General features: G+C 43.1%; 1 protein-coding gene across 1 annotated transcript in view; it reads left to right on the forward strand.

The window, feature by feature from the left end:
• The first annotated feature begins 22,203 nt into the window (after nt 1-22,203).
• The window catches only part of NDFIP1 (Nedd4 family interacting protein 1), a 56,350-nt gene continuing 53,503 nt past the window's right edge, over nt 22,204-25,050 (forward strand). Inside the window, exon 1 of the mRNA XM_049648519.1 lies at nt 22,204-22,460. Within this exon, the coding sequence (XP_049504476.1) occupies nt 22,398-22,460 (63 nt within the window). The 5' untranslated portion in view covers nt 22,204-22,397. The remainder of the gene's footprint in view (nt 22,461-25,050) is intronic.

Genomic DNA, 25,050 nt, shown 5'->3' on the forward strand with positions numbered 1-25,050 from the left:
GCCTGGCTTCTGGTTCTTGCCTTCATTAGTAACCTTCTGTTGTCAGCCTCGGGTTTATCAGTTAACTTCGTTGGACCTCAGTTTTTGCATCTGTAAAATAGGATTATCTTCCTTCTGGTGGAATTGAATATGAGCCAAACAAATTAAATGCTGTTCGTCTTGTAACCCAGAAAGCAACAGTCTCATAAAGTGGTGGTTTTTCAGGCTGTGCTCCTGGTGCCACTGTGAATGAGGAGGGGGAGGTTGGGACTCTAGACATCCAACTTTCCTGTTCAATGAGGACTGCTCTCCTCTTCAAACTATTGGAATTTGAGTAAGATTTCATTTGAACAAAGGGTTCTGCTGCTAAAACAGTTTAAAAACCACTATGACACAGCATTCCTCCCTAAGCAAATCAGATGTCTGATCTTAACCCAGGGATGGCAAATAAATCACCCACCACATCTGAAGCCTGTGCCTGCAGCAGACATCAGTAATCAATCACAGGTCCTTTCCTGCTGCCCCTTAATGAAGCCTCAGAATTACTTGCCACACAGTACTTCTAGCTGCCAGTTCCATAGTGAACATGTGAGATGAAACCCATTTTCAGGGCGCCTGGGTGGCTCAGTCAGTTTCACGTCTGACTCTTGGTTTCCGCTCAGGTCACGATCTCAACAGTTATTCGAGCCCAGCATCGGGCTCTGTGCTAGCATTGTGGAGCCTGCTTGGGCTTTTCTGTCTCCTTCTCTCTCTACCCCTCCCCTGCTTGCTCTCTATCTCTCTCTCAAAATAAATAAATAAACTGAAGAGAAAAAAAGAAAGAAAGAAACCCATTTTCCACCCTTAACTTTTCATTGTAGGTTGACCCTGAGCATTCAGTTGAGTTGAAGACAACAACTGCTCTAAACTTGATTTGGATAAAAAAGTTTGAAAGCAAGGTTGAAGTGTTTGCTTTTGTGTCAGTCCCTTTGGGCTGCTGTAGCAAGATATACTAGGTGGCTTAAGTAACAGATATTTATTCCTCAGGGTTCTGGAAGTTGCAAGTCCAAGATCAAGGTGCAGGCATGGTAGGGTTCCGGTGAGAGCCCTCTTCCTGGTTTATAGATGACACCTTCTTGCTGTATCCTCACCAGGAAGAGAGAGAGAGAGAGATCGTCTCTCTCTTGTGACTCTTTTTGTAAGGGCACTAATCCTATCAGGAGGGCTCCACTTTCATGACCTGATTTCTTCTCAAAGACCCCACTTCCAGGACCACTGGGGAGTAGAGCTTCGACATATGAATTCTGGGGAGACCCAACCATTCAATCCATAGCAGCTTTCAGAGATTTGTTTCACCATCACATATTTAAGAAAATGTTACTTTTAAAATGTTATTTATTTTTGAGAGACAGAACAGGAGTGGGGGAGGGGCAGAGAGAGAGGGAGACACAGAATCTGAAACAGGCTCCAGGCTCTGAGCTGTCAGCACAGAGCCCCACGCGGGGCTCGAACCCACGAACTGTGGGATCATGACCTGAGCTGAAGTTGGACGTTTAACCAACTGAGCTCCCCCCTCCCCAGCCCCACAGATGTTATTTTAAAAAGAAAAATTGTTTATTTATTTATTTTGGAAGAGAGAGAGAGAGAGAGAGAGAGAGAGAGGGAATGCACACATGAACACGTGCCTGCAAGCAGGGGAGGGGCAGAGAGAGAGAGGGAGAGAGAGAATCCCAACGTGAAGAGCCCTACTCTGGACTAGGTCCCATGAACCATGAGATCACGACAGGAGGTGAAATCAAGAGTCAGACACAACCGACTGAGCCACCCAGGCGCCTCAAGAAAATAAGATGTTACTTTTGATCATTTACAGACAATCCTTTATCCTAGTGTGTCCCACCCTCCTCTCGTTTTGCCTGTGCTTATCATACTCATCCTTTAAATCCTAATTCAGATGCCTCCTAGTTACCTTCTCCATGAAGATGAATTTTCTTCTCTGAAATTTCCCAGTGTTCTACTCACTTTGCTCATGGCATTTAATGCCCTGTAGTGTTGGGTTGTGTTTTCTTTGTTTTTGTTGTTGTTGTTGTCGTTGTTGTAAATGTCTTGTGTTTCCATTTAGACAGTGAGCTCCCTTGAAATCATGATTGCCATCTCAATAGATATTTGTATTGTTTCGGGATAGCCCAGTAGTTAGTATTTGCCAAGAGAGTGAATCAACATAAGGAAATCTGAGTACTAGCCCAAAAGGCTATTTCATTTTGTTAAAACTACCAGTTGAAGCACACTTTAGGTTCTATTAGGTTCTATTAGGAATTGAAAGCATTTGCTAAAATGTACGTTCTAGGAAGACAGGTGACCTTTGGTTTGTTCATGCTTTTATTCATTCAACGAAAATAAATTGAGGGCCTACTGTATGCCAGACGTTGTTCTAGACATGAATGAAACATGAACAAATTAGGGTTTGAGAAAATACAGTAGCCTGACAGTGACTTCTCATGTGTTTATCTCACAGGAGGTAAGGCATCAACTGATTGACAAGGTCTAGCCAGTTTGGAAACCAGCTGGACAAATGCCTGGTTATTTCTACGGAAACTTGCACATTTCACATACTTTTCCAAACAGGTAAGTATTGACAAGAGAGTGTTACGTAATTGAGATGTGACCTTCACCTCCAACTGGGAACTTATTTATTCTTGCATTGTGGAAATCTGGGTAGATATAGTCCTTTAAAGGATGAAAATACTCTGCATATTTTAAATTTTATAGTTGTTATCAAAATAGCTCCTGAAAATTCTGTGATTTTTCCTGTGTTTGGCAAATGTAGATTTCTGTCTTCCAGGGCCATTCTGCCAAGAGAACTGCTATCAAATTTTCAATTTCTCTTTGCTTTGAGAAATTTTTTGATAATTTTCTTTACTTTGATAGTTTGCTTTATACTGCTGATTGTGCAAGAACTCGTTGATGGAGAAATCCACATTTGGAGTGATATGGTGTCACTCCCAATCTCCAGGCAAAATATTGACATCAGAAAGGTGGCTTTTTATTTATTATTATTTTTTTAATGTTTATTTTATTTTTGAGGGAGGGAATGTGCACACACGGGGAAGGGAGGGGGGCGGACAGAGGATCCAAAGCAGGCTCCTTGCTGATAGCAGATAGGCTGATGGGGGCCTCAAATTCATAAACCATGAGATCTTGACCTGGGCCGAAGTTACATGCCTAACTGACTGAGCCATGCAGGTGCCCCAGAAAGGTAGCTTTTTAAATCCTGATCTTTGTAATCCACTGTTTGGCACGTAGTAGGTGCTTGGCTAAACATTGAATCTGTGCATTTAGTCCTTCAAAAAATATTTATCCAATGCCTGCCCTCCACTTGAGGTTACCAAAATTAATTCAGGTTTTAAGAACATTACTAGTGTTGTCTTTCAGAGTCAATTTGTCTAGTTAACATGGGCATGCTATTATTTTCTTGACTGGCCTAGGACTGCCAAAGGGTTCAATTAAAGCAGTAAAACTGAAAGAACTTGATCTTCCTTTAACATTTTTTATCATCTACAGGGGCTCAGTTCTATGTTAAAAAGGCTTGGGTAGAGATTTTATTGGGCCCTTTGCCTACTCTAACTAGTATATAACCATTAACTGGTTAATCCAAATAGGCCCTCAGGGAGGCCTGGCAGAGCCATTATCTTTATATTACTGAACGCCAGGTGGCTTGTTCAAGGCTGCTGCGCGAGGTCAGAGCTTGTGGCAGAGTAGAGTCCAACCCTTCTTTGTCAGGATTGGTCACTTGCTTCCTCCTCAGGCATTTGCACGTCTGTCTTTATTTTTCCCATGAAAGAGGAGCTCCATTGTGCCACCTTTTAGCCTTGCCCACTGGTGACCTCATTCCACTATCCTCTCTTTTGGTGAAAAGTCTGGCCCCTGGAAGTGAGACTTGGATGGCCTTCTATTTCAGAAATCACCCTTAATTGCTCTGCAGGCCTTAGTAACTAAAGCTTTGGCGTCAAGCAACTTGAGTTCAAATATTGGTTTCATTGCTTAGTAACCCTGTGACTTCAGGCAAGTCACTTAATATTTCTGAAACCTCAGTTTCCTCCTCTAGAAGTTGGGGCCGTTGATGATAGTACTAACCCATGGCATTGTTGCAAAATTAAATGGCATGGCATAATGTCTGTAAGGGCTTAGCACCCCTGCCTGGCACGTAAGAAATGCTTCATGTATAACAGCTATCAATTTACGAGGCAGCCATCACAAACTGCCTCTGGGCAGAAAAGTTAGAGACTTCTAAACTCATCACATCTTGTCTTTTCATCCAAACCCTTCTGAAAAATCAATAGCCAGAATAGAAACTAGCCTCTCCAAGTGAGGTGGAGCAGATCTAACCTGTATATACATCTGTGTTGGCTAGAACTTGGGGGAATAATACATGTAATGAAAAAGAAATATGTCCTTGCACTGCTTACTTACCTGGATGCAGCAAACTGAAAACAGATACACTTTGGAGAGGTGCATTTATTACCTTTGGGAGGCTGAGCTGAAGTGCAACCAAGCAACCAGGATTTTGACATTTATCTGTTTTTCCGATGCTTTATGGACTCTGTATAAAACCAGTCTAATGACCTTCCTACCAAGGCTGAACAATTTGCTGATGGAGCTGTAGGTTTCTGTGGGCCTTTTGTGTGTGTGTGGCTTTAATTTCATTTCTGGAATAAAGGAAGTGCAAAGACATTAACTCTGGATCCATCAAAGAAAGAACTCTGTAATTGCATTTTGGCAGCAAATGTGCTTGAGCTATGTGCACTTTGAAAGCCAGCGATGATTAATCCTGCATATTTAGCTGAGTCTAAGAGCAGACACACTGTAATGATAACTGCATCAACCAAGAGAATGTTGTTCGATCATTACAGACTTGGGTCTGCCGTGATGTACGTGAGTAGCTGCATCAACCTGATCTCAGCCAAGAAATCTAGATCTGCGTGTCCACCCTGATAGCCTCTAGCCACATGTGGCTATTGAGCGCTTGAAATATGGCTGGCCCGAGTTGAGATGTGCTGTAAATGTAAAACACACGCTGGAGTTCAAAGATTGAGTATGTGAAAGAGAATGTAAAATATTTATATATTGCATATGTTAAAGTAATCATATTTTGGATATGTTGCGTTAAATAAAATACATTAAAATCAATCTCATCTGTTTCTTTGTATTTGTGTAATGCATCTGCTAGAAAATGTCAAATGATGTATGCGGCTCACATTTGTGTGTGGTGTTATATTTCTGTTGGACAGTCCTGCTCTGTAGTCAGAGACTAACAGGTGAGGCAGACACCTCTTGGGTTTGCTCCCAGGCTCCCAGTGATTCCTCTTTTTCAGGCAGCTGCCTTCGTCTGCATCTCAGGGTTGAGTGGTCTCTTTGTTGCCGTCATGCTGGTTTTTTTGACCTGAGGATGTACACCTGACTCAAGTCTGTCACTCAGACTGCTTCCCTGGGAAGCTGGACTGGGAACTGGTGGTTGGAGGCGTGGCAGGTAACGTGGGTGGCCATGGTTTTCTGCTCCATGGGTCAGAAAAGTACATGGAGTTGATCTGCAAAGAGAAAAACAAGAATAAAGCACCTGTGTAGGTTTACAAAGCGATAAAATAGGGGGAGTCCTGCTTGTGTCTGAGACTTTGGTTGCAACATATATATTTGACCCAGCTGGGTTCTCATCCTTGGGTCCAGTGAGCTATCCTGGATCCTTATCATAAAGGCCAACTTTTTCACTCCATCTGCTTCAAATCGGTCTCTGAGTACCAAAAGAGACTGAATAATTTGTATGTTAAGTCTACTTTTCTCTATCACCTCAGGTCCAGCCTGAAATAGATTTTCTCTGAAGTTCATGTAGCTTAAGCTCCAGAGCCACTCACTTTGCTTGCAAAGTTCCCTTCCAAAGCCCCATTTCATATTTGTACTTTAATGTTCTTTTCCTTAAAGAGGGTCTCCCAAGCTGTGTAAGTTTCAGGCAGTGCAAAATGTGGATTTACTCTCTGTATGGAATACCCTATGTATTCCTCTCTCTGCTTGCAAATGCAAACCTTTGGTGATTTCAGGAAGACTATTCCCTCATCATAACAAACTCACCTATCTTAGAGCCTTGGACAGGCCTCCCTTTGGCTGCAGTGTCCTTCTCCAGACCTTTGCATAGTTGCATAGTTGGCCCCTTCTTATGGATCAGGTCCTACCTTCATTATCACCTCCTCCAAGAGCCTTTCCCTGTGTACCCCCCAGAAGGGGCTCTGTGTCTCTATCACTGCAACATCTTTTATTTTCATGACAATTCCTTATGTATTCATTTATTTGCTTATTGTTCATTTCATTATTTATCAAATACTTATAAAGCGCTTCTTGTCTGCTGAGCATGATTCTAAGAACTTTCCAAATGACCGAATAAATAAAGTTCCCAACTCTCTATTACAGTCTGTGACGTATTTTTCAATTCCTAATTCCCTCTTACGAGGAAGGAAGACTGGAACTCATCAACAAATATGTATTTAACTTATGCCTTTGCTCCAGGCACTAGGCTAAGTGCTCAACAAACATCTTATTTGAATCCTCACAGTAAGCATATAATTAGTATATTCACTTGGGATTGCATTTGGCTGCATGCAACAGAATCCTGACAACAGTGGGTTAACACAGTAAAGGTTTATTTTTCTCATGAAACAGGGGGTTGGGGGATGTGGTCTAGGAGTTGTATAGCCTCTCCCTGAAGTCATCAAAGACCTGACTTCTTTTGCTCTCTTGTTCTGTCATTCTTAGTGGGTGGCTCTTACAGTTGCAAAAATGGCTACTGACCCTTTAAGTGTCATGGTCTTGCTTTAGGCGGGAACAGGGGGAAGAGTTAAGGGCAAAGAATATATGAAAGTTGAACACATCCTTTCTGATCAGGAATACCATGCACATTGCTGCCTTGCATAAAATTAAAGACCTATTGGTAAAGAGAGAGGGAAGAATAGATATTGTGTAAGGAGTTAGCTCTGTTGGCTATGACCACATTCCATTGTTATATCCAGGGCCCTCAAGAATGACAAAGTCTGCAAGTACTTCAGGAATTCCTTGTTTTCAGGGCAGCTGGAAACACTGAAAGCTCTGAAGGTTGTGTAGGATTTGGGTGATTGGATGAGAGAAAAGGATTTTATTTCACAGATGGAGGAATCACAACTATAAGTGGTGAAGGGTTTTGACAAGGGGAAAAAAAGATACAAAACTGGAATTTAAACCAGAACTGTCTGATTCCAAAGACCATGTTCTTAAAGATTGAGCTTTGTGGGTCTTAAAGATAGTTAAATGATGATTTTCTGGGATTGAAGGACCCATATTTTCATGATAAATTTTCGCAGTAATAACATCTACCGTTGATTGAGCACTTACTGTGTGATTTTCTTTATTTGCATTATCTCATTTTGAAAATGGCTTTATGTGTTTTGTAAAATTATTTCCTGATCATTGTAAAAAATTTTTTTAAATCCCCCAAACAAGCAAACCAAGCAGTATGGAAAAAAAAAAAAAAAAAAAAAAAAAACTAAGAAAAAAAACCTCCAGAAATCCCACCCCAAGAGAAAAACAGGGTTAACATTTTGGTGAACATCTTTTCAGACATCCCTCTTTGCAGATTAACGTATTAGATGTGTGTTTAAATATACAAGTGGGGGCATGCCATATGTTTCCTGTGGACGTATATTGTCCAGTTAATCATTCCAATAACCCCATGGGGTAGGCATCATTAACTCCATTTTATAGGCTTAGAATGAATGGTTAGGTGACATGCCTAGGACACCAAGTTGGCCAGTGGTCAAAAGAGGCTAGTTTCGATTTTACCCGAAATGATCACCCCAATTCCCTGGTAGAATTAAAGTTGGACAATGCGAAGGTCTCTTTCTGTGGAGAATTAAAAAAAAAAAAAAAAAATACACACCCACACACACACATATAAATAAAAGATGGTTCTACTATCAAGGCAGCTTGGTGATAGGAAAACAGGGCTAGCTCTGTGGACTCAGCAGCTCTAGAGAATACACCCGTTCTGAATAAAATAAGGCATTTCAGTGTGGCAAGGCTTCTGAGACATTGTTAATCTGAACTCTGTGTAAAGCATTGCTGCATCGATGTCACCCAGGGCAATACCACCTGGCCCGGTCACATGACTGATTCTTCCAGAACTGACAGTGTTTACATCGTTACAAGTGATCTTCATTCTGATGCATTGCAAATGACTTTTTATACCACACTTCCACCCCCAGCTTTGCTGATGCTTTGCTCTGTGGTTGTATTTGCCAGATGTTGTGGACCAAGCTGAATCATCTTTGGAGCTGTAGGATTTTGAGTAAACGAATGAAATAGGGATCTCTACTCTCTTACTGGTGAATAGCGTGTTAACTGCCCAGGGGCCCAATGAAGTCTTTAAAAAGTGCTTTGCCATTGATAGGGCACCGATTAAGTAAATTATGGGACATCCCTATGTTGAAAAACCGTGTGCTGATAAAATGAGGTGGATCAGGAAAGAATGCCAAGGCGTATTATTTGGTAAGAAAGAAAAAAAGCAAGGTACAGAACATAATGTAGAGCATTTTTTAGTAAATTTAGAAGAATGTATATACACATAGATAGAGGGTCCTTCTGGAAGGACCCATAAAAAACTCTTAATAAATAATAGCTGTTACCATTCGAAAGGGTGGGAACAGATGTTCTCACTTGTAACTTTATAGTTTTTAATCATTAAAGTCTCAAATTTTATGTATGACTACTAGTCCAGTGTTACAATTATTACCAGCAGAAGTGATCTAGGCAGTAAAAACATGGGTCACTAAATGTTTTCTTCTCTGTACTTCCCATGCCTGAACAACGTTAAAACTTATTTTTAAAAAGATGCCTTTGGAGAGATGTCCTTCCTCCTTAAAAGAACGAGGGGTCCTCTCAGACTTTTGGTGGTGGGAAAATTCATGAAATAGCCCTATGTGTACGGGGAACATGATCTGAACAAGAGTGTAAGTGAATCCGGAGGCTTCCAGAGGACAGATTTATTTTTGCTTTTTCCATTATTGTAATAAATCAAGCAGGACTGCCAAACAGTGCCAATTAAGTTCAATTGGTGGTGGCCACCTGGTGTGGGGTTGAGAAGGGCCTGGGAGGCCATTTCCGGGCTTAGCTCAGAGGCCGTTTCCGAGCCATGGCTGCCCCGGTGTGAGGGTGGGGAGTCTGGAGAACAAGCTTCCCGTGGGTGGGTATCACCAAGGGACAGGTGCTCCCCAAGTTAGTTCCAGCCTCCCTGCAACCCCCAGCATGCCAGCACAAGACAACATGCTACCCACAGTGTTCCAGCAACCCAGAGGGGGAAACAGGTTTAATGGAGACATGAAACACAAAACCTGATGGTGCATGAAATTAGCAACGAACAGTGGGAAACATAAGCCGCAGCTCTATTTGTTCTGGAACAGAGGGACAATCACCGTCATTTCATCAGAATAGAAGATAAAACCGGAGGAAAGACGGAGTACCAACTCATCAGAAGCACCACCACCACCTCCTTTCAGATGGTGGCTCTGCCCCGCTTCATCCTCAGTGAGCTTCTGCGGCTAAGGAGCGAGAGAGAACTAGAGCGCTGTGTGGGCTGAGACCGACGGCAGTTTCATCTGTAGGGTCTTGAGGTCTTTGCGAAGCACCAGGGTAGCCCCCTCTGAAGAGGTAGGTGACGTCTGAACTGATTACCAAGTAATACAGAGGAGCCAGTCATAGTCACATCCACGAGCAGCTGCTTCTAGTCGGGCCTGAGTGTCTGGGAGCCCCGTGGCAAGTTTCAGGCACTTACAGGTCAAACCTATCACCTCAGGTGTGGCCTGTCTGCCAAGGTTTTTTTTTTTTTTTTTAATGTTTTATTTATTTTTGAGAGAGACAGAGTACGAGCAGGGGAGGGGCAGAGGGAGAGGGAGACACAGAATCCGAGGCAGGCTCCAGGCTCTGAGCTGTCAGCATAGAGCCCGACTCGGGGCTCAAACCTACAGACCATGAGATCATGACCTGAGCCGAAGTCGGAGGCTCCACCCACTCAGCCACCCAGGCTCCCCCTGTATGCCAAGGTTTAAGCAACGAGGAGCAAAGAGGCCTTTTCCTGAAAGGGGCTTTTTGGACGTCCCTGCAGTTTGCTTTCCATGTGTCTGGTGGAGTATCTGGCTGTCAGGTCCACGAAGGTGCTTCCCGGGCCGAGTGGGTGTGGGCCACCAGAATTGACCAACTGGACTTGGTGCTTAAAATTCCAGCTTTGAAAGGTCTGCTCATTCTGTTTCTCCCCGAGCTGCAATTGAACGGAGCGTTAGAGACTTTCTCCAAGGCAAGGTCTGTTCACTTCCACAGCCACCTTTGGGATTTGGCCAAGTCAGTGTGATTTAGTATTTAAACTCTTTACAGTTTGTTTTTGTTGTTCAGTAAGGCTCCAAGGTATGGAGAAATTTCTCTTCTTTCAAAACTAGCAGATAAAGGACTGACCAAACAGGATCCGTTTGGTTTTCTAGTTGATGCCAACCCCTCCCTTCCTCAAAATGCTAAAAACAGTCTTCCAACTACGTCTGCTTTAGATAAATCCTGATCTGTCCCTTGTCCCCTAGAATTGGGTGAGGCTGGGATCTCCAGGGAGAGCATAAACAACAGAGTGGGAGCAGGTGGGCGGGGCAAAGGCTAGAAATCTGCTTCAGGACACAACTTCCCTCATTCTTGTAATTAACAAATACAGTATATTTACGTTGGGCCTACCACAAACAAAGATGCGGTCCTTGGGGCACCTGGGTAACTCAGTCGGTTAAGCGTCCGACTTCGGCTCAGGTCATGATCTCGTGGTTCCTGAGTTCGAGCCTCGAGTTGGGCTCTGTGCTGACAGCTCAGAGCCTGGAGCCTGCTTCAGATTCTGTGTCTCCCTCTCTCTCTGCCCCTCCCCCACTCATTCTCATTTTCTCTCTCTCTCAAAAATAAATAAGCATTAAAAAAAAAAAAGAAAAGAAATTTAAAAGTGATATTAGTGATCCATACATTCCACCTTTATCACTGGATTCTTTGCAGCACCCACCAGTCATGTTCTTTACCAGATTGCAGTTTTCTTAATTTCTTTATTTTATTTAATGGTGGTTCAAACAGCGTAGACTGACAGGATTAAGGCCTCCACAAATCAAGTTACATGTGGCTTTAAAGAAACAAGAGTGTGAGGAAATAAACATTTTAATCATCCTGAAAAGATAGCTCACAGGACTAGTCTTGCAAAGAAGTATATAATTTTATGCAAAAGACAATGTTCTTTTTTAAAAAAAGTGAGTAATTTGAGGCACCTGGGCAGTTCACTCGATTGAGCATCTGACTTCGGCTCAGGTGGCTGAGCCTCCGACTTGGGTTCACGTCATGATCTCATGGTTCATGGGTTCGAGTCCCACATCAGGCTCTGTGCTGACAGCTCAGAGCCTGGAGCCTGCTTTGGATTCTGTGTCTCCCTCTCTCTTTGCCCCCTTCCCTGCTCACACTCTGTCTCTGTCTCTCTCTCTCAAAAATAATAAGCATCAAAAAAAAAGTATGTAATTCACACAAGAACTTGTGCACAAATGTTCACAGTGACATTGTCCGTAAAAGCCAAAATGTGGAAATGACCAACATGTCCATCAACTGGTGAACGGATAAACAAAGTGTGGTATGTCCATACCATGGATTATTCAAAAATACAAAGAATGAAGTCTGGATACACGTGCAGTAATACAGATGAACTTTGAAAACATTCGGCTAAGGGAAAGAAGCCAACACAAAAGGTCATACATTGTATGATTCTATTTCTATGAAATGACTGAATGAGGCAAATACATAGAGGCAGAAAGTTGATTAGTGGTTGCCAGGGGCTGGCAGGAGGAGCAGTTGGGAGGAAATGGGGAATGAGTGCTAATGGATGCAGGGTATCTTTTTGTTCTAAGATTGATTGTGGCACACTGCAAATATACAGAAAACCACTGAATTGTACATTTTATTTTATTTTTTTTAAAAATTTAAAAGCCCAACGTGGGGCTTGAACTCGCAACCTTGAGATTAAAAGTCCTGTGTTCAACCAACTGAGCCAGTCAGCCACCCCTGAATTGTACGTTTTATTTTATTTTATTTTTAATATTTATTTTGGGGGGAGGAGAGCACAAGTGGGGGAGGGGCAGAGAGAGATGGGGAGAGAGGATCCCAAGCAGGCCCTTCACTGACAAGCTGACAACAGTGAGCCCAATGTGGGGCTCGAACTCACAAACTGGGAGATCATGACCTGAGCTGAAGTTGGACACTCAACCAACTGAGTCACCCAGGTGCCCCTGAACTGTACATTTTAAATGGATGAATTGTATGTTAGTAAAGCTGAAATTATATGTTAGTAAAGCTGCTATATTTTTTTAAAAGGAGTATATATTTAAGATTTTGAAAAATTAAGCCATTTCAGGACAGTTAGGTCAGCTTGCTGGCTGCAGTTTGAAGAATTCTGTTTGCTTAGATACCTAATTTGTATGTAAGCATTTTCTGAATTGAGTTTTCTAAAAAGCAGGACTCACAATATACATATGAACAGATGAATGAAAAAGGAATCAGGGTTCCAGAAATAAGCACATGTATGTAAGGAGATTCTGTATATGATGGACACTTTTTAAATGCTTATTCAACAAATGGTATGAGATCTAGCTAACCTTAAAAAAAAAATGGATTCCTACTGTATTCCTTACCCCAAAATAAACTGAACTTGATCAAATATGTCTATGTAAGAAAGAAAAGTACTAGGAGAAAATACAGGTGAGTGTTTTCATGATTTTGGGGGTGAAGGAGGAGTTTCCTAAATTAAAGCCAGAAGTCATTTAAAAAAAAAAAAGGAGACACAGATTTGATTACATTTTTTGAAAGTACAAAAAACTTCAGCACAGCAAAAATTCTTCCTCTCCCCTCTTCCCTATTTACCCACTCTACCCAAATTTGATGAATTCTTCAGAATGAAGCTAAAATTGCCTTCCCGTGTGGCATGTTTCCCGACCACTCCTGCACCTATGACTGCGCCTTCCTTTCCTGAAGTTCTCTTGAATTTGGTCAAAAACACACGGATGGAAAGAGGAGGTGGGTGGATTTGCATCCTACCTACAACTCCAGACAAACCGCAATGACCCCTCAGAGCCCTGTGTTAAGAATTCTTACCTGCACTTGACCTCAGTGGGAGCATTGTGGGCAATTGTGGCTCTCTGTCGTGCACACAGGAAAGGTGACGTGAGTCACATGCATCTCCCCTGCCTTTGGGGATCCCAGTATAAGCACCCAAAGCCTGGGCACCACTTCTTACACTTCTTGTTCTTCTTACTGATATGTGTTTGTGTTGTTACTACTGTTACTGATTTTCTGTCCCCTCAGAGTCTTCCATGGAGTTATGCACAAGGGTACCCAATAAGTGATATAATAATAATGCAAAAAACCCTATTCAAAGGATATGATAACATTCTGAAACTCATGCTTTCCAGGAGCATAATGGTTCCCAGGAACAGAAAGTATCCCAGGGCGCCTGTGTGGCTCAGTCGTTAAGCATCTGACTTTAGCTCAGGTCATGATCTCACAGTTTGTGAGTCCAAGTCCCACATTGGGTGAGCTCCAGGCCCGCTTTGGGTGAGCCCTGCTTCTCTCTCTCTCTCTCTCTCTCTCTGCCCCTCACTCACTCATGCCCTCTCTCTGAAAGAAAGAAAGAAAGAAAGAAAGAAAGAAAGAAAAAAAGAATCCCAAACCTGACCTCTCGTTTCTGGTGTGGGGCAAGGAGGGTGGCAGGGAGTGGATGCAATAGAAATAAGCCCCTCTTTACTTTTCTTATTTAAACAAAACCTATTTACCTCCAAGCTATGCTCACTGTATGTGGGCTTTATATGTGGGCAGAAAATGGAGGAATTTTTTTAAGCAGAGAAAGCTGCCCATGGAGTAAGAATTAAATATGTGCTCACTGAATGAGTGATTGCATGAATAAAATAAGAGAACTGGAAACACCTCTACTGTGACAAGATGCTTCATGGAGCTCAAGCATCACAGGAGCCTGGCGAGAAGCTAGTAAACATGTCTTTGTATTAAGACAAGCTCCGGGTCAATGCAGGGGCAGAGACTCAACTGGGCAATCCTCCCACAGCCAGACGACGCTGTCTCCCTGCCCCCTCAATTCTGCTGGCTGATGGAAACTCTTTCTGACTCTTTCATGCACCCTGTGCCCCATTGCAGCCGTCATGAGCCCAGGCTTGCCACTGTTTTCGTAGCCATCCTGATCTCATCTCGGCACACAAGGAGTTATCCACAGAAAGCTGAGGCCAGGAAAACTCCCTGGGTCTCTGTGGCTGGAAAATCTGTGTCACCAGAGGTATCACTAGAGAATTCATCCCTTCCACTCCCTGGATTTTGAAGATTCAGGGAACACATGCAAAGCCTCGTGATAGTTCCTGGTATTTGCAATTTACAAAGTACTTTTACGTACATTGTCCCATTTAGTTGGTCTTCAGAAGGTAAAAGACTAGACCACACCTGTTTGCTTGAAATCAGGCTGCCTCAGATCAATTGTTGCCAAAGATTGCATGAAAGGTCTTTTTTTTTTTTTTTTTTCCTGCTGGCAACAGGCATTTCTCTCCCCTCCCCAAGAAGGAAGTCTAATATCCAGATGGGAGGAAAGCTCATCTTTAGGCCACCAGGTTGGGCAGGAAGGGCTACGCCCCAGGCAGTGATGTCTGTTTTGGAAGGGAGACGGAGTGACATTTTTAGGCTGCAAGTCTCTTCTCGGGGAGCTGGGGACAGATCTATTTTTGGATACGTTCTGTGCCACCCACGAAACACTTGAAAGGTAACCAAGAACCTGGTGGGTTTCTTGTGGGGAAAGGCGTGAAGGGCGGGGAGCTTCAGCGTGTTGTGAGTCATGAAGTTTGACTTCGTCATCAATCAGATGCAGCAAGAGCACGATGCCCCCCTCCCCCTTCTCCTGAGTCACAGTTTGGTTGCATGACGACAGCACATTGGGGATGGCACAAATCCTCAAATCACAAAAGATTGGGCCACAAGCTCTCAGAGTACAGGAGGCGAGGGTGATGTGTGTTAACCCAAGGTGGTAGATTGTATGGTTCGAGGATGGAAGGAAGCTTATGTTAAGGATCAGCTCTGCCACTTCCTGGCTGTGTGATCACAGGCATGTGACTTAACCTCTCTGAGCTCAGCTTCCACATCTGTAAAATGAAGGATCAAATCAAATGATTTCAAAAGCCCTTTCCCCTCTCATCTTCTATGGTACACACATAGGCAAGATAACTACCTCCAGCAACTTGTTCCCTCCTCAAGAGAATAGAGATAAAATAGGCTCCAACTCATGTTTGTTTGTTTTTTTTTAATGAAACACAGAAAATGTAAATTGTTTGGCACAGTCTCCAGCATAAAGTACGTGTTCAGTGTGTATGAGTTATTAAAGTAGTGTTCTTGGGGGCAGTGACATTAGAGGTAACCTTTTTAGGGCAGTGAACAATAAAAAGTGTGTCTTTAAATTTTTATGGTAAGAAACATCAATGGCAATTTAGGCCGATATTCTGGATGACCTGTAGACTAGTATATTGGCCATGTTTGCTTAGAGTGACGCTGCCTCAACCGGTAAAGGAACGACAAGGCAAGAGGATGTTTGGTGTTTCAAGAACGAAAAACACAACTTCCATTCAGACGCCAAGTTGGTGGACAATTGTACTATTTGAAATTGAAATTGGTGGTTTTGTGACCTGTCTGGTCACAATCAGCTCTGGAAAGTCTGAGTTCCAGGGGGCCGTCCCACCTTGCACTATTACTCTCCCATGGTACAGCTGACTCTAGGGGAGGAATCTGGCATAGAGCAAAGGCTCTATCTCCGGGCTTTGTTACTGAAGATGTCGTGAATGAAGGAGAGCCCCACACAGGCATAATGTTAGAGGAGTTCCTGAATCATTTGGCCAGGATTTCAACACTGCTTTAAAACTAAGGTATGATTTCCTGGTCCTCATGCAATCTTATTTAGAACAAGAGAGTCTCCCTTGTTCTTTGCCCGAGGCCTGCTCTAAGTCACCCAGACAGAGTTCCCTGAAGACCCGTGGCAACCAGTATGCATGCCCACAAGCTGTGGCTGAGCTTAAGCCAACATCGGCTTCTTGCAGTGGGGGTCCCTGTGGGTAGCTTGTCTTTGGTGTCATAATTAGCACAAGCTGTTTCTCCCTTGACATACCACGGGCAGTGCAGATCTCCTAGCTTCAGTATTTCCCTTGTGTAATTCTGTTTCTTATGATACTCCCTAAACACAGTGAGAAAACTACCCACTTGGGAAATGTGAGAAACCCTTTTCTTACCTTAGGAATCAGCCTGAGGGTTGGAGAATTAAGGGGTTTCCCTAGTCACCTTGTTCTTGTGCTCAAGGCACTTAGTTCGAGCATTTGGTTGGTACATTGTGTCCAAAAATGAGAATCACACACTTGGTTTCCCTGTGGACACTTCACTGTTCTTCATTCCTCATTTCTTGGTCACCCACAACACCCCTAAATGTATGGTGAGCCACTTGTCAGGGGTGGGATCACTTAAAGATTTTATGGGAATGCATAAAATGTATATTGCCCAAATGCAGGGTGGGGGGTGTTGTTTGCATAGACTATAGTGGCCTGGCTACATCTGGAGTGGGTCAGTGCACAATTTACACAATCAGATGTGGCAGTCAATACATTCCCCAAAACTTAAAGCATGTGCGTATTCTGTTTAGGACAGAGGGGTCAGCTCAGCATCTTTATAACTAAATGTTAGTGAGGGCTCTTGGAACGAATTTATTTCTTGGTCTTGGTATCTCGTTTTATTTTGCTCAGGTTCCTTCTCTATCAGATGTATAACCAATCAGGTCTCCGCTTATTGGGTGCCAAATTTATGGTGAGCTTGTAACGTGTATAACTTCATTTTTGTGTTAAACTCATTCCTGATGTTATTTCAATCCTACAAGGGCCTATTATATGTCAGGCTCTGCTCCTATGGAGATAACAGTGAACAAGAAGGCAAGGTCTATTTCATGTTGTTATTCTTGTTTTGCTTTTTCTTTCTTATCTACTTCTAATATACGATTTTTTTTACTTGTATTGCAATCACTTAAATCTTTTTTGGATCAAGATAGTGTATAAAATAAGTAAACACTATAAACATATGTGTACCTAACACTAAAGCACTAAACTATATGAAGCAAAACTGACATCAGTGAAAGGAGAAATAGACAATTCTACAATAGTTGGGAGACTTCAACAATCCACTTTCAATAATGGCTAGAACAACTAGGCAGAAGATCAACAAGGAAACAGAAGACTTGAACTTCACCATAAGCCAACTAGGCCTAATAGACACACCTATAGACACATCTACCCAACAATAGCAGAGTAGATATTCTTTTCACATGAACATGGACCATTCTCCAGGACAGACCAAGGGCTAGGGCATACCACAAACCTCAATGAACTGAAAAGGATTGAAATAATACAAAGTATGTTCTCCAATCACAATGGAATGAAGTTAGCAATCAATGACAAAAACAAATGCGGGGAATGCACAGATAAGTCAAAATTAGACCACATACTAAGTAACCAGTGGGTCTAAGAAATCACAAGTGAAATTAGAAAATACTTGGAAATGAGGGGCACCTGGGGGGCTCAGTCAGTTAAGTGTCCAACTCTTGGTTTTGGCTCAGGTCATGATCTCATGGTTTGTGAGTTCGAGCCCCACATCAGGCTCTGTACTGACAGTGCAGAGCCTGCTTGAGATTCTCTCTCTCCTTTTTTCTCTGCCTCTTCCATGCTCTCTTTCTCTCTCTCTCTCAAAATAAATAAATAAACTTTAAAAAATTTAGAAAATACATGGAAATGAATAAAAGTAAAGACATAACATGCCAAATCTTATGATATGTTAAATAACCACCCTTAGCATTTCTTAATTTCATTTTGGAGAATAAATGAGAAACCACAGTATTCTTTTTATAGTTTCAGGTCTTAGGCAGAAAGCCACAACAATTGCCCATATTGGTGCTCAATTAATATTTGTTGAATGAATAAATAAATCAATTGCATTCCAGGGGCAAGAAGGTAAGCTAAGGAATCAGAAATCTCATGGTGGATCCCTAACTGACCTACATTTTTCCTCTGGCTTATTTTTTTGCAGAAGCCATTTATATTTTAAGAGCTTTTATAAATTCCCATCCTCTTCTCTCTCCTTTGCCTCTCCATTAGGCCTTCTGCCTTACTCTGTGGTTTAAATTTCCCACTCCAGCTCTTAGTGGATAAACTTTTTTTGTCCTGCTAGGAAGCTAGGGTTTGGCAGACTACTGCCTGGGGGCCAAATCCAGCCTACTACCTGTTTTTGTATGATCTGAGAGTTAAAAATAATTTTTTACATTTTTTACATAGTTGAAAAAAATCAAAAGAAGCATAATATTTCATGACACGTGAAAATAAGAAATTCAAATTTCAGTGTCCATAAATAAAATGTTATTAGAACACAGCCATGCCAGTTTGCTTGGTGTTGTCTAGGGCTGTGTTCACAACACAGTGGCAAAGTAGAATAGTTATGACAGAAAGTTTGTGGCTCACAAAGCCCCAAATATTTACAGTACTCTGTATCTCTTTACGTAAAAGTTTGCTGACCCCTCTTCTAAGTTTTTGTACAAGCATACTCATGACCTGGTGTGCCTTTCCCCCCATCATGGGAAAGCCTTTTCCTCATTCAAAACCCTCTCTCTTCCATCCTTACCGGATTATCACAACTGATCCCATAATTCTTTTTACCATCTTTAGTTAATATAGCCCAAGACAGCTGTAATTAACTTGCAAATGTTAGATTTTAAAAACAGGTCTTGAATATGTGTTTACCGTCTTCTCTATTTCATTGTGAAGACTCCAAGGATGAGGCTGGTCCCTCTATGTCTTATATTCTCCTCTACATATGGAGAAGTGTTCAAGTTTTGTTATCGGACAGATCTAAGTTTGCATTGTGGTTCCACCATTGCTAGCTGAGCAAGTGATGTATGTCTCCTGAATCTCTCTACCTGCATTGGGCTGTTATGAGGATTAAGGAGATGATGTAGGGAAGGGTCCAAGACCCAGGAGGTGCTCCACAAACAATGGTAATTATCAGTAGATAATGTCTTTATTTATAATATGAAGGTACTACCTTTGCCTTTAATGAAACTCAGTAATGTAATGAGAATTGAAAGAAGTAGTAAGTAAGTGGAAATGGAAATGCATGGTTCGGTTGGAGCCCTGTAAAGATTAGCTGGAGACATTCAAGGCCTGAAATGAGATATTAGACCAAGGAGGCTTTGTTTAAAATTTAACAAACCCTTCTTGGTTACTTACTGAGCTCAGTACTGCCTAGGACAGGCCTCAGGTGGATGTGAGAGACAGAAGACCACATCTATTCTGGAAGAGATTCTTATCTCAATTGGGGAGCGGGAGGGAAACAGACGCTTTTACTCGTCCATAATATTTCTCTTCTCTCAGGATGGATGACTCAGAGTCAGCAATTCACATAAAAAGTATTGCACATGGAAAGTATTACTGCTCTTCTGTGGGGAAATAAGTCTCTAAGTGCAGCAATCTGAAATTAATAACTTTCTCTGTGGAAACTCTCTTTGACAACATCTCGAGATGAAGCCAAAGAGTGCAATTTTTATAGCCTTGGATTATCTTCTCTGTCTGCTTGGCTTGCAGCACGCATGGATCTGTGAGTCAGAAACTCAGAGTTTTCCCCTTCACTGTACAGTTTGCTTGCCAACTGGAGACCTTATACGGTGGTGACTCAGTTTCTCAATTTCCCAATTTACCCCTCCATTGAATCAACACAAATCATCTCCGTTTACTTCTCAAAAGCTCTTGGGGGAACTCGGAGGCAAAAAAAAAGACCAAGTCTTTACTGTTAACACAAAACACTTCGGTTCAGGATATCAGAAAAGGAGTCGGAAAGGGAGATTGGAGGCTGCAGATGAACTTTTTTTTCTTTCAAAAGAAAATATTCCAGTGAGAAAGCCCAGTATTTATATTATGTTCATATGCAGGGAGTGTACAGCTATTGAGGGAGAAAGTAATTTAGGAAAGAGGTAGACTGGAAGGGTAGCAACATCTTTTTCCACAAACGTCACAGCGCTGTACACCTGCGTAAAGATGGCAGCTGTTGCTCCAAACGCCATATGCGGCAGCACAGACATCTTTTTTATTCCCTCTTACACGTACATTGAGATAATCTGGGCAAAGAAATCTGGATTTCTACTTTCTCTTGGTGAGATTTCAATTCATTTGAAATTAGACATTTTTTTCCTTATATAAGACCACAAGATAGGGCATTATGTGTGGAATGATTGATGGTACCTTATTACATTTAAAGGTTGTTTTTCTGGATTAAAAACAAGGGACAGAATAAGGAGCGTGCCACTTTGAGACTCTCAGATTGGCAGGTTGCTGGATTTGCTCCCCCCAGGGTGTAAATATGTGAGCCTAACACTTGGGTATTGGGACAGATGTGTAGGAGTTTGGAAACTGGTAGAGAACTCAAAGTGAGGAAGATAAAAATCTAGAATTTTTATTGATTACAATCGGCTTGTATATGCAGAACCCTCAGGGTACGTTCAAATGCAGCTCTGGTTAAAAATATGTAGTTAATGGGGCGCCTGGGTGGCTCAGTCGGTTAAGCGTCTGACTTCGGCTCAGGTCACGATCTCGCGGTCAGTGAGTTCGAGCCCCGCGTCGGGCTCTGGGCTGATGGCTCAGAGCCTGGAGCCTGCTTCCGATTCTGTGTCTCCCTCTCTCTCTGCCCCTCCCCCATTCATGCTCTGTCTCTCTCTGTCTCAAAAATAAATAAACGTTAAAAAAAATTAAAAAAAAATATGTAGTTAACTAAACTTGAAAATCAGAAGCTAAAACAATGATCATCTTAATGCCAACCCTAGACTACTGACTTGGGAAGGCAATCAAGAAGAAATGGGAATTGCAACAAGCTTCAAAGATGCGGTTTTTTCTGTGTTGGACTCATGGGTAGAAGCAATTCCAGATGGCTGGGTGTGACAGAAACAGCAGACCTCAAATGCCTGGTATATAGCTATACTGTGGTAGGTGCTATAGGAGATAGAAAAATATTTAAAAGATACATACTTTCATCTTCACAGAGTTTATAATTTAGTTGCATGATAATGGTTAAGAACGCTGGTTTTACATTCCGGCTTTACCTCTCACTGGCTCTGTGTTCTTGGTTAAGATTTTTAAGCTCTTCAAGCATAATTTCCTCACCTGGAAAACACTGATAATTGTATCTCCTATATGGCAGTTCTGCCTGCTTCCTTTCAGTTCTTCCACTAGGCAAGCTCTCGTTCCCCTCACTGCCTTTGCAAATATACCTGTTACCTGGAAAGCTCTCTGCATGGCTGAATCTTTAGAGTTTGGCCATTCGTGTCACCTCCTCAGAGCGCTCTGGTTCAGAAAAATAGCATGTCTATGTCCACAGATGAGGCTGTCAAAATACTAAAGGACTGAATAAAAATGAGTATGCTATTATTATCATCTACCCTAACTAGGCTTTGTTTGAAATCTAAAGCGTTCTGGAGGATGTTGGGTCAGAAAACTTTTCTGTAACGGGCTAGATGGCACGTAATTTAGGGTTTGCAAGGCACTCAACAAATGGGAGTGGCTGTGTTCCAATAAAACTTAACTGATGGACAATGAAATTTGAATTTCTTATACTTTCTACCGACACTGGACCAGATTTGGCCTCTGCCCCGCGGTTGACAGACCCCTGATCTACGAAAATGGCAGACAAGAAGGGAGTTGGAAAAGAACGGAGATTGCACAGCAGGCATCAGGGATCAGACCGCTGCTGTGCCAGAGTCTCAACCTCCTCGAGCGCCAATGACTTCTTAAACGGGGCTGTGGCCCCCATGTCGGGGTGTGAGATGAGGGTTAGATGAGAACACACAGGCGAATCTCAAAGCTCACACGAGGTGCTCCTCGGTGAATAATTCCTTTTCAGCGGCTACGCCTCGGACGCTTCATCCCCCCGGGCGCGGGAGGAGGGGCGGCCCCCACCCCGAGCGGCTGCTCGGCGGGACCAGGGCGGCGGCGCGGGGCGAGGCCGGGCCGGGCCGAGCGGCGCGGCGCGAGTCGGGGGCGGGGCGGCGGCGCCGCCGCGTCGTCGTCGTCCCCGCCTCCTCCCCAGGGGCCGCGTCGGAGCCTCCGCGACGGCGCTCACAACCCGAGGAGAGCGGCTTGCCTGGAAGCGGCGGCGGCCATCGAGACCCACCCGAGGCGCGACCCTCTCGGCCTCCACGCTCCCAGGCCGCTGTGCCCGCGTCCCTTGAGCTCGCTTGCTCACCTTTCTTCTCTGCGGCCAGCTGCGCCATGGCGTTGGCGTTGGCGGCGCTGGCGGCGGTGGAGCCGGCCTGCGGCAGCCGGTACCAGCAGGTGAGCGGCGCCGAATCCCTCCCCGGACCCCGGACCCAGGGCCCTGCCCGCCGGCCGCTTCAGGCCTCTCCGGCCCAGCCTGTGGCCGACGCGACGCCGCGGCTTGACAGGCCGCGCCGGGCCTGGGCGGGCCGGGCGCGCCCTGGGCTCGGATTCGAGGCTCTGGCCCATCCCTGGGCGACCTGGGGCGGCACTCGGGCTGTGGAAAACCTCTGCCCCGCAGCGTTTTCCGCAGTTCCCGCAGCGGGCGGGTCCCCGAGGACCCCGAGGGTCGGAGCCCGAGACCCTCGGGAGGCATCGGCCCGGGGGCATTCAGTGTTCCTTTTTCCACCTTTGGTTTGATGTCATTGGAAAGAAAAGAAAAGGAAAAAAAAAAAAACAACAAAAAAACACGCCTGAGATGGAAAAGGAAACTAGGTGGAGAGAAAAGATTAAAATCGCTGCTACTGCGGCCGATAGCTCCCCGCAGCGAGATGCGATTGCTCAGGGTTTCAGAGCCTAGTCTGTTTGTGGAAACCCATCCCCCTCGTCTCTGTTTTCAGACAAAAGTCAAAAATGAGACGAGAGGCAAGTCCACAGTTTGCAGTAGATTTGGAAAAAGGCGATTTTTTTTAGCTGGGGCCAGCCCCAAAATGTCGAGCTTCGTTGAATGCTGCAGGGCGTGTGCCTGGGTGTGTGTTTTTAAAAGCTTGGAAATGACGTTTAAAGAGATTTAATAGCATGGCTGGGGAGGAAATGTATAGGGGATGATTGGAGTATTATCTGGGTCATAATTTATAAATTGAGGCCCTGGGGAAAAGAGCTGCTTGTTTTACTTGCCTGTGTATGTAGCTGGGTTCCCCTCGGAAATTCACAGTCTGCAGGGTTTTTAGTGGTATTTAACCTAATACTTCGTATTTGTGGAAATTAAGCCGGGTAGTAACTGGTGTTGATTGGAACCTCAGATAACTGCTTGCATCTTGTCCTTTCAGATGTTTTTGGTATAATTTGCATACAGATGTCCGTCGTGCTTTTATGAAATTAAATGTCCTATCATTGATGATCTACAGTTTTGTATTTTAGAAATAAGGAGAACCGGTATGATTAAAACATCTAGATTAACCCAATGCGGCCAGTTACCAGTTTGTTTTGCTGTCATCAGCCCTGTGTTGTAATTTCCTCCCTCCTCCAGCCGGACTCCTGAAATGACTGGTTAAGAATTTAGCTTCTTGGTTTCATAAACACGCCCAAACTGGCAGTGCAGTCTAGTCCTTCCATCTCTCACTGTCTGGGGTCTGGTACATGCTTTTTTGTATGACCTTGGGCATGGCTCTGGGTTCCTCCCTGTTTAATCAAATACAAGTGACAGTTGTCACTTAACTGTCACCACAGTGTTCAAAAAGCTCATGTACCCCACAGTGTGTTCTAATTCTTTTCATCCTGCCTTGGGTAAGGCAAACAAGCAAAAAGCTGTGGCTTTTCTTTGTACTGCCATCTTCTTGAGCCATTAGGTAATGCTGACATATTGCTGGAATACAAAAATTTTGCTGCTGGAGTATTAAAACTATGTATATATTTCTTGGTGTAGTACTTAATAGCTTTAAATAGGCAGAATTGAAGTATGCCAGGGACAGGCTGTCCTTATTTTATTTTTTAAAAATCATTATTTTGGAGAAATAACTTCCAAAAACAGCATGGACAAAGAAATAATCTTCTTAGAAAAATTGCAAAATATGAAAGTCAGCCTCGTTTAAAAAACCCCACAATGAAACCTATACCCCATGGGTAACCAGAGTTAGTATTTTGATGTGTATCTTTGTGGACTTATAGGTATGTAAATATACACAAATATAAATCAGTATACATTTGTACAGATATGGAAAGCTAATATTGATTGAGCATTTACTTTGTGGCAATCACAGGACTAAGTGCTTTACATCCATTATTTCACTAATCCTCATAAAACCCCCATGAGGCAGTGTTTGGTATGATTGTATAGATGACAAAGTCAAGACTCCAAGAGGCTACTTAACTTGCTCAAGGTCACAGCTTCTAAGTAGTGATTACAAGGATAAATACACACTCACCTGCTTAAAACACAGGCTCACGTTCCAAATATAGGCATGTGCATTAGCAGATATATATGTGCCTATGTATTTTCTCATGTACCCATACGTGTATATATAGAGGTACATCTTTGCACACCTGTACTGTTCTATGGGCCCCTGATTATACTTACACACATTTTGTGCATAGGTGCACATGTGTATGTTTACATACTGACTGTGCCCCTGTGTATCTTGTTCTGAGACACAAGTGCATTCACAGAGTTGCATATATGTGTCTATGTTCGTATTTATGTACAGAGGCACACAATACAGGTAATATAAGGTGGGTTAGTATTTTAATGCCTGCAAAGCATGTAATTATGGCTGTGCTATAGTTCAAGTCAGTTGCCTGTTGGTCACGAAGTATGTTCATAATTTTTTTCATTCACTGAAGTTTCTTTTATATACATCATCTGTTTTCCTTAGTATAAATTTTATTTGTGTTTTAATTTTTTCCTTAGTATAAGTTTTTAGAGGTGGAAATGCTTCGTCAGAGAATATAC

The sequence above is a fragment of the Panthera uncia genome, assembly GCF_023721935.1.
Source record: "Panthera uncia isolate 11264 chromosome A1 unlocalized genomic scaffold, Puncia_PCG_1.0 HiC_scaffold_17, whole genome shotgun sequence".
NCBI lineage: Eukaryota > Metazoa > Chordata > Mammalia > Carnivora > Felidae > Panthera > Panthera uncia.